The 10000-nt window shown below is 45.2% G+C and overlaps 2 protein-coding genes across 7 annotated transcripts in view; one reads left to right on the forward strand and one right to left on the reverse strand.

Annotated features, from left to right (window-relative positions):
* The first annotated feature begins 22 nt into the window (after window positions 1–22).
* LOC125956274 (probable ATP-dependent RNA helicase DDX27) lies at window positions 23–3114 on the forward strand. The gene is made up of 2 exons (XM_049687986.1): window positions 23–1212; window positions 1432–3114. Exons 1-2 carry the CDS (start codon window positions 142–144, stop codon window positions 2992–2994), a joined length of 2634 nt encoding a protein of 877 aa, XP_049543943.1. The 5' UTR covers window positions 23–141; the 3' UTR covers window positions 2995–3114.
* A 109-nt stretch (window positions 3115–3223) lies between these two features.
* LOC125956272 (putative uncharacterized protein DDB_G0271606) overlaps window positions 3224–10000 on the reverse strand; it is an 18987-nt gene continuing 12210 nt past the window's right edge. For 2 of the 6 annotated variants that reach the window (XM_049687984.1, XM_049687980.1), the window contains 3 exons: window positions 9874–9963; window positions 9206–9362; window positions 3224–5935 (listed from right to left, as the gene is read on the reverse strand). In XM_049687984.1, the coding sequence (XP_049543941.1) occupies window positions 5628–5935; window positions 9206–9362; window positions 9874–9963 (555 nt within the window). In that variant the 3' untranslated portion in view covers window positions 3224–5627. Of the gene's footprint in view, window positions 5936–7150; window positions 7955–9205; window positions 9363–9873; window positions 9964–10000 lie in introns of all 6 variants that reach the window. The other 4 variants (XR_007469163.1, XR_007469162.1, XM_049687981.1 and 1 more) reach the window with 4 other exon arrangements.

Consider the following 10000-nt stretch of genomic DNA (forward strand, 5'->3'; position numbering starts at 1 on the left):
ATCCGCAGTGATGTAAACCACGAGCAAAACACACGTGCAAAACATTTTCTGTTCGGTCGTTTCGGTTTAACATTTTCCCTATCTGGTTATCGGATTTCTGTACCTATTTTGTTCATTTAAGCAGTAGCAGTCTCACACACCATGAAGAAGGACAAAAAACAAAAAGCCGGTGGCTTGAAAAACGGAAAAGCAAAGGAACCGGCGACGCCAGCAGCCACGGAAGCATCGAGCTCGGTAAACAGAAATCCGGATCTGGTCAAAACGATCAACGACGACGATGAAGTGGAGGATTACTCCGAGGAGTCGGACCAGGAGGTGGAGTACCAACCGACAAAGATGCGAGCCCAGAAAAAGGGCGACTTCGATGGAGCGTTCCAGTTTGTGTCCTCGGTGAAGGAGTACAATCACGACACGTGGGACGATCTGATGCGGTTTGTGAAGCGCAAAAACCGGGGCAAAGTCGACGACAAGATTGCCGATGTCATCCGAAACCGCTCGAAGGAGGAAGCGGATGTGCTGGGTCGCGAAGAGGAGGAAGACGGCGAGGAGACCGGTGCAACCCGCACCTTCCACTCAGAGGTGGACCTGTCCGACGACGAGCTGAAGCACGATTACATGAAGGTGAAGGAGCGTAAAGGAAGAAAGGCACGAGCAGCGGCTGCCGAGAATGGTCACGCGGAACCGACAGTCAAGGTGCAGGAGGATACGGAGGACGGTGCGAAAGATTACTTCGAGGAGGCGGAAGGTACGAACGAGCACATCCAATCGTTCTACCAGATGGATCTCTCCCGTCCACTGATGAAGGCGATTGGTGCGTTGGGTTACATCTACCCGACCCCGATCCAGGCGTCCACCATACCGATCGCACTTCTGGGGCGCGATATTTGCGGTTGTGCCGCTACCGGAACTGGTAAAACGGCCGCCTACATGTTGCCCACACTCGAGCGTTTGCTCTACAAACCGAATGCGGCACAAGCGGTAACTCGCGTACTGGTGCTCGTGCCGACGCGCGAGCTTGGCGCACAGGTCTACCAGGTCGCCAAACAGCTGACTCAGTTCACTAACGTCGAAGTAGGCATCGCCATCGGTGGTCTGGATGTGAAAGCACAGGAGGCCGTGCTGCGCACGAACCCAGACATCGTGATTGCCACGCCGGGACGATTGATCGATCACATCAAGAATACGCCCAGCTTCTCGCTGGATTCTATTGAGGTAAGCGGTCCAAAATTACAAACTAGGAATCAGGAAACAGATCACAAATGATGAAAACCTTGCGCTCAGATCTATGTGTATGAGATGAAACCGAGGGTATACTAGAATCGATCGCCGAGCGATCGAATTCTCATATTCCTGATGGTCACTGGAACCGCAACTGTTCTCCATTTCGATTTCACGACTAGTAACCACGATTCTATTTCTACCCTACAACAGATCCTGATTCTCGATGAAGCAGATCGTATGCTGGACGAGTACTTTGCGGAGCAGATGAAGGAAATCATTCGCAGTTGTTCGGCCACCCGGCAGACAATGCTCTTCTCGGCCACGATGACGGAGGAGGTGAAAGATTTGGCCGCGGTTTCGCTGAAGAAACCAGTCAAAATCTTTGTCAACAACAACCAAACGGTAGCGTTTAATTTGCGCCAAGAGTTTATAAGGGTGCGTGAGGGCCGTGAGGCGGATCGCGAACCCATTCTGGCCGCACTCGTGTGCCGTACCTTCCACGATCACTGCATGGTGTTTGTGCAGACGAAGAGGACCGCCCATCGGTTGCGCATCCTGCTCGGGTTGCTCGGTGTCAAGGCCGGAGAGTTGCACGGAGATCTGACGCAGGCGCAACGTTTGGAGTCGCTGAAACAGTTCAAGGACGAACAGATCGACGTGCTGGTGGCGACCGATGTTGCAGCCCGTGGTCTCGACATTAGCGGCGTTACAACCGTCATCAACTTTGTGATGCCCGCAACGCTGGAGCACTACATCCATCGAGTGGGTCGTACGGCTCGTGCGGGCCGTGCCGGTGTATCGGTGTCCCTGGCCGGCGAGTTGGAACGACGCATCGTCAAAGACATCGTCAAGAACGCCGTCAACCCGGTTAAGAACCGTATCATTCCGGCGGAAATCATCGACAAGTATCGGGCCAAGGTGGCTGCACTCGAGTCCGAAATCGATAAGGTGTTGGCCGAGGAGCGCGCCGAGAAGATGCTCCGGCAGGCGGAACAGCAGCTGACGAGTACAGAGCGCAAACTGAAGGGCATTGCGCCGCCCAAGACGGACGGACCACCGCGCGAATGGTTCCAATCGCAGCGCGAAAAACGCGAAGAGAAGGATCGCCTATCCGGTGTCGATCCGGAGGAGCTGGCAGCAAAGCGAAAAGCCAAGAAACGGAAGCGCAGGGGAGACGAAGACGATGAGGATGATTTCGATCCGGTACGCTACCATCAGGAGAAGATGAAGAAGGCGAAGGTGACCACTAGCAACGGGGGCAAGAAATCGACAGCAAAGACCGTCAACGAAAACAAATCAGCAAAGCAGCAGGCAAAGGAACGGGCCATGGAGGAACTCCGGAAGGTGTCGATGGTTCAGGCGAAGCTGTCCAAGATTCGTAACCGTCCGACCCGTGTCACTGCCACTAGCGAGGATGCGGATGATCCACGACCGAATGGTATCGGGGGCGGTGGTAAGCGCAACAAGAAGAGCAAGAACACAACGCGCTTCGAGCGTGACCTGACCGATGTCGGAGCGAAGAGCGTGAAGAAGCTGCGGTACGATGCGACTAAGAAGCAAAGGATGGACAAGCTGGACAAGCGCAAGACGAGTGGGTTGAAGATCAGCACCGAAAAGTTCCGCAACAAACAGGGAATGAATCGACACAATAAGGGCAAATCCTTTGGCCAGAAAGGACCGAAGGCAGGCGGTGGCGGCGGCGGCTTTGGTGGTGGCCAGAAAGGTGCCAAGGGTGGTGGTAAAGGTGGCAACAGAGGAGGCCGACGGAAGTGAGTTACTGGAACGGAACAAAGAACGGATTACTGTGTAAACTGGAGAGAGTGCTTGATGCTCTACAATAAACGAATTGAAGTAAATTCCTTTCGATTTTTTTTTGCCTAGTGTCATCCATGTTCACCTGCTGCCGCCCCATAGGATCATAGTAGACAGTTAGTATGATATCGAGTAGGCATTTTCCCTCGCGGCCATTTCAAGTCTCGCTGTTTTCTCAGCAGCAGAGTCAGTGGTTTCGGGTAAGTTTTGGAACAACTTTTAGTTATCTCTTTCGGGGAATACGATTTATCGTACAGTAGACAGTGTATATCCTGTTTCCAAGCACTTTATGTATTATATTCTTTTTTTTTACAATATACAAACAGTATTGTTATTTCCAGTTCTGCATTGATCAAACTTACGCTCGCTAGAAGAAACCTACCAAAATCAATCTTGAAAAAGGCGTAGGACCTGGAAAGACCGACGCGCTTTTAAATTCAAGCTGTATCCTCCCTCTCGTCATCGTTATATCTATACCTGAAGATTGAAAATATCATAGTTTTGTTGTTGCATGTTTGCGCTTGTACCGTGCATCTGTGGTTTGCATATGCGCATGCAGTCACCGTACCTTCAGACACGACATTTCTAGGTATGGGCTTGCCAAATTTTGAAGTAATATAATATATTCAAAAAAGAAACGGGAACGCTCCATAGCGTACTGGAGGGTAAACGATGAACCTACAGAGTTGTGCACGTGCATGATAATTTATCAACCTAAGCTAGTTACAGTGAAATGGAAAGGGATTACCATTACCTAACGACTTAAGAGGTAGACCAAAAAGTGGGGAAAACATAGAAACAAAAAACACGCATGATAAAACTAGCTATCGCTAAACACAGGATAATTGCCGCTACCTCTCGTAGCCTTGCGCCCGAAAAAGAAGGGTAGGAAACGAAAGCGGTAATAATAGTGCGGATCCGATTGCACCGGCAGAACTGGCCGGCTTTTCAACGAGTTCCAAATGCAGCACACACTCGCAAGCTCTAGCGTACACAACTACCGGGTGAAACTCGAAAGAAAAACACTGGACCAAAACTGTCGAGTGCCAATCATCAGTTTTCAAAGTTATTAGTTAGCTTTCGATGTCAAAATGTAATTCTTGAAGCTGTAATGCTCTTCGATAGGATGCGCACATCGAGCAAAAGCAGCAAACACACTTCAAACCTCAATACTAAAACAAATGATAAGCAAATTTATGCATATGTTATGTTTGTGGTAACCTCCAATTTGCCCCTTAGTTTTGTTTCCAATTTCTCACCTACTTTTGCACATTTCTACAGTAATTATACCAGCAACTAATTGGAGGGATATATAGTATTGAAATTGAATATCCTTTTTATGATACTTTTTTCTTTGTTTTGTTTGTTTTTCGTTTTTGCTTACTAGAACGACATCCTTGTAGTTGTTTGCATCAGTGGAGACGTTTTCTCGCATGGACTTATTCCAAATGATCAAAACAGCATTAAATGAGTGATTATTTTGCAAAACAGCATGGGATTATTGTTGTTGAACATAAAGGAGACAAGGATTGAAAATGAGAAAATGCAATAGCAGTTATGAATTTTTAATTCGTGCTAAAAATAATACGAAATCAATTTACGAAGGATTCAGCATCAATCCCAAAAAAAGAAATCCAACTTTTTCAAATCGGATATAGTAGTTAAAGAATGAGTTTCTGTTGCATGAAATTGAAAATTGCTAGAAACAGAACATTGGGGAGCGTTTCCTCCGGTTGTTGCACACAACCTCAATCGATCGATCCTCGATTCACACCTAGTGCCTCTCTCAGGTACGCGTTTTCATGAATTGTATTCTCTTCCATTTCCATATTTACACACACCGCCACTGTACAATTCTCAACAAAGGTCCCTCGTTTTATGCAAACAGTCCTGCAAAACCAACCACGATCTCAAAAGTATACGCTACAACAAAGACCGTTAAAGACATGGAATAGGTATGATCTTGCATAATGGTTCGTTTGTAAGCTTATTTTTGCTCATGGGAGTGGTCGATGGTGACCTACAAAATGTAATAGTTAAATCTTAGACGGCAAAGCAAAGGTGATCCACATCGGGTCCTTTACAGCATATGCTTTACAGGTTTAGAGTAACACGTAACAAAAGACTTAAAATAAAAGATTGCAGCGGTACTCGTAAAGTACAGTAACAATTAGTTTCCCCTAACACTTAGAAATGGGATGTGGGAGGGCGGGGGGGGGGGGGGGATTCTTCTATCAACCCTCACCATTATTTTATCGCAAAAGATAACCAAAGGTACAGGATAAATCATCCTAAACGTATCTGATCAAGTGGTGGATCGAGTAGTAACAGGAAAAAAGGAATCATGTCCCTGCTCCCTGTGGGAACCACTCCAGCCACAACCGGACGCTGCTATCCTGTTTTCTGGCAAACGATCTACCTTCTATCTCTGTATGTATAGACTATATATGGGACACACCTGAGTGTTGCTTTCGTTGTTGCCTCTGGGTTTTCGTGGCTTCCGAGCAGAGGCATGTGCGCGTATGTGTGTTGTTGAGAATGTTGGCTCGCTTGAAGTAGACAAATCAAAGCTTTGCTTGATTTGACGAGCAATATTATGCGGCTAGTGACTTGTCGTCATCGTGATAGCTTCCGTGGCCGTCCATGTTTAGCAGTTCATTGAGATCGACGTAATCTCCGGTCACAATGGTTCCGTCCGGTCCTATTAAGCCATTGCCACCGAGAAGAGCACTACCATTTCCATTGCCGTGCAGTGGACCACATAAACTGCTTCCATTGCCGTTGAAGTTTCCACCACTACCACCGATGATGCCATTCATCAGGCCGAGCGGTGGATTACCACCATTCATTCCTAGCTTGTAGGCCATTAGTTGCGTTTGTAACGCGGACAGGTCTCCTCCTCCTGTGATTCCGATTGCAGTCCGTTATTTTCGGTTTGGTTGGTTTGCGGTACATTAGGAATGTCAGAGGTGGCACCGCGGAGAGGTTTGGATTATTTTTTAAACATTTTTATGGAAGTACAGAAAAACGACAAAAAAACAAATAGTTAGTGGGTTTTTGCAGTGATGAATGGCTGTTGGAAACGCTAAAAAATCAACGAATAATGAACTGATTTGCTAACTAAATTGTTTCCGCTTCATCTTTTCGATCACTAGCACACGATTCATCCCTAATTCTTATTTTTGCCTACATTTCACTTATGCCCCCATATTGAAATATGAGAACACTACCTAGAACTAGATAACCAATTCAAACAAATTCACTTTGTCTTTCGATCATACAAATGGTTGTTACCACTATCATTCACAACAAAGATAACACAAGAATAGGACTCGGACAATCATGCACATAGCGTTCTTCTTGTAATCAGTACTCTCATCTAGGTAAACCCCCCTGAACCCTAAACCCGCCCGTTTCCCACAGTAAGCACTCCCATTCCCCGTTTTTCCCGATTCCCAAACCAAAAAAGGTCTACCATCTTCCTCATTTGGTACCTTCTGTTGTTTTTCACAACACGCACACGCACAAACACACCATCCATTGCCATTCATTAATGATAAACCACGCTACAATCATAGCCTTTTACTGTATAGTTGATTGATTCAGTCATTAACTTTTTTTTTAATTCAAACAAAAAAGTTAATGACTGAATGAAAAAATGCAAAAGTGATATTTGCTATCATTGCAGTGGGCAAGTCCTTTCATTCATAAAAATCTTCATTTTTACGATCACATCCAATACACGCACACGCACCTACTGGTGGTTATATCTTATGGAATATGTTGTAAACCGATTCGTGGTGGAAACACATTAGTCTAGGGAAAGTAAAGGGATTGTTGGGGAAAATTTTATGAATGAGAGGAAACTAGGCTACATGAAAAAAAAAAATAAGATGAACGTACTGTAGAGAGAGATCTATTTTTGTTCAATTTAGGCATAATTTAGATTAATAGTAAAATTAAAAGCTATTCGCGAAGACTGTAGAAAACACACCATTGATCGCATAGGCTCGACAAATGTCTTATATTTAATTAAACACAAAAAGGGACTGGGGCCCATCCCTCCCTCTTGCGTGGAAACAGTTGAAAATGAAATGTAGGATTATACAAACAGTACCTTGTGCCCAGGCAGGTGACACTCTTTGGCGGTATTCTTTGTCTAACTCAGTTTCAATGGCACACTATGGCTGAGGTGAGTGGAAGTGGGTTCCCTCTACTTCCTTTCTACATCGAGGTGGTAACGCGCCCGCTCTCTAGATTTTCAACATGCGACGACGACAACGGCGACGATCAACGGCGACGGTCAACGGCGACGGTCTACGACTAACGGCTACAGCGACGGCGACGAGGACGATCGAAGACGAGGACGGCGGCGGACTAAGGCTCTACGAGGACGTGTGTGCCTCCACATGTTCGAACCCCCAAACGGACAACCAAAACCGGGGGCAGTGACGGGTCTGTCAGCTCTCCTCGGCGAAATCGGCAACGATCTGTGCAGCACACGCGCCAGTATCATCATGAAGTCACAAGCTCATGCTTAACAACATATTATCACGAAACCCAACCAGCTGATTCCGATACAATTCCGAACGGTTTCGCGGGTTTGTTCTTGCTACCGAGCATCTCCCAGAACAGCTCTCGATCAAACCGGCATCGAGCGGCGCTGCTAGCTGATCTTATTGCATAGTTCCCCTTTTTCGCGCGTATTGGCTGGCGTCAGGCAGCTCAAACCGTGTTTTCGCTTATTATCAGTGGGGCGATCCGGCGGCGATCGAGCTCGCTCTCATTATCCTGCTCTCACTATCCTACATATTTCTCACACACACAATCTGTCTCTCTCATTCCATAAGCCAAAAGCGTTCCACTTAAATCATTCTCCCATTTTCTTATCAACCATATCGTTGCATCGCAACAGACATTCCTGTGGAAAAGGAAGAAGGTCATACAGTGAGATTAGAGATTATAGAGCCGCTTGGAATGATTGACATTTTTTCAGCTGTGGATAGTAAAATGTGTTAAATTAGATGATATTGGTCTGGAATTGGTTGATAGGGGAATAGTGTCGGGGAATTTAACTCGTAACATATAATAATATCGGTCATCTACGTCAAGGCGGATTGTGGTTTTGTGCATTGTTTGATTTTTGTAAATATTCAATTTAGCTACCTCAAATGCATTATAACTGCTAACAATACAGTAACACCAATGTGTCACTACAAACACATGACAAAAAATCTCAAATGTGTGAATAGAATTATTAAAAAAGGATTATCCACTTCTGCTCAAGCAATATGCTTCAAATAATCCATTGACATTGATATGTTCATTTAGAAATTATCGACAGTGCTAATTAATAGAGTAATTTTGTAAAATAAGGGCAAAGTTCCGCAATCCGTGGATAATCCTTTTTTATCAAATTGTATTGCGGCGTTGCAGCACAAACATTGCAATCTAGCTTGAAAACTTTACACAAAGAAACCGAATTACAAATGAATAATTTAGGAATTACAATTTTCAAATAATAATAAACTTATTACGATATAAAGTAGTCGTTCAGCAAAGCAGTATGTATTTAATTTTAGTCGATGAACCACAGTTAGTCCTACGCGTACCGCACCGAGAAACAAACACAAACTCGTACCGAAAGCATCCAGAAACAAACCATACACAAACGCACAAGGAACAGCCGAAGTGCCAAGTGTACAGGATCTCTTCCCTTTAATTTTAAACATTTTCAAACGTTTGAGCTGTTTAATCGGTGTTTGGAATCACGAAAGTAGGAGCGGATATTTTTCCAATTGGGACAAGCAATGAGAAAAATGTGTTTGAAAAAAAAGCGGAATGGCGTGGAATGGAGCACAAGGAGAGGATGCGGAATATTATCCATCCTAACCGCTTGCCATCCCAACAGCCATTCGATCCAATCGCATCGCATCATGTAGACCGTATGCAAAACCAAAAACCAATAACCAATTAACCGGAGATTCTTTAGATATGCCTTGCTTTCATTGATTTTCATTGCGAAATCATTGTTCGGACTATCAATGCGGGACAAACACATCATACTAAAAGTGGAATCGGTGGTCGATCGGGGTAAAGTTTAAGAATAAGTTTTAGAACAACAAAACAAGAGAGTTACAAACAAGGAACGTTACTCTTTACGAACACATACCCGGTGTTGGGCTGCTAGAGGTGTTTGACTTTTCGTTGCTGTTGCTACTACTGCTACCAGCGCCGCTAAGCTGTTGCAACTGCTGCTCGTCCGTCATCATGTCCGGTAAGTTCATCGGGAAATCGTAACCAAGCATATCTTCGTTATTGTTGAATAGCTGCAGGAAAGGTAGAGCGACGAATTGGAAGAAAAGAGTCGAAAAACACGACCAAAGGATGGCCACAATGAATTAGAACAATGTTTATAGTTCTTCACAGCTGCAAATAAGATCAGAATCTGAAGAGCGCAAATGTGTTTCGCGCCTTTGCGCGCACAAAGAGTAATATGTGAGTAAAAGGGAATTCGGTTAGGCGGACAAAAGTCCTTGATTGAACACAATTTGTAACACCGCGCAAATTGGTAACGAAGGAAATCCAAGGGCACTCTTTCGCAAAAGAAAAACCTGGAAAAAACTCGAATAAAGACGGATGAAGAAAAGAATATAAAATCCTGAAAGGATCCCTAGAGCGCGGTTTAACATGAGGCCAACCGTTTTCCAATTAATCTACTGCCATCCAGGATTTGAATTTTGTTGAAAAACGGGCGATAGGATAAAGAGGGTGCTTAATGTAAACATTCCGATTCTCCGTCTGTATCTGCGATCAGAAGCCTTATGATCTAATGCTTACATCAGTCCTAACCTTATTGATGGTATCCTGATCGAACGGACACGACGGGAAGTATACTCGACCGTACGGAGGTGCCGTCGAGCCTGCCGTCTGTGTCATGTGAAACGTGCGCGATCGTGTGCATCAT

Source organism: Anopheles darlingi, chromosome 3 (assembly GCF_943734745.1).
Source record: "Anopheles darlingi chromosome 3, idAnoDarlMG_H_01, whole genome shotgun sequence".
NCBI lineage: Eukaryota > Metazoa > Arthropoda > Insecta > Diptera > Culicidae > Anopheles > Anopheles darlingi.

Bases quoted from the DNA above. Each gene is read 5' to 3' on its own strand.
- LOC125956274 (XM_049687986.1), top strand. From the start codon at position 142: ATGAAGAAGGACAAAAAACAAAAAGCCGGTGGCTTGAAAAACGGAAAA. The intron at 1,213-1,431 runs GTAAGCGGTCCA...ACCCTACAACAG, and splicing joins TCTCGCTGGATTCTATTGAG to ATCCTGATTCTCGATGAAGC.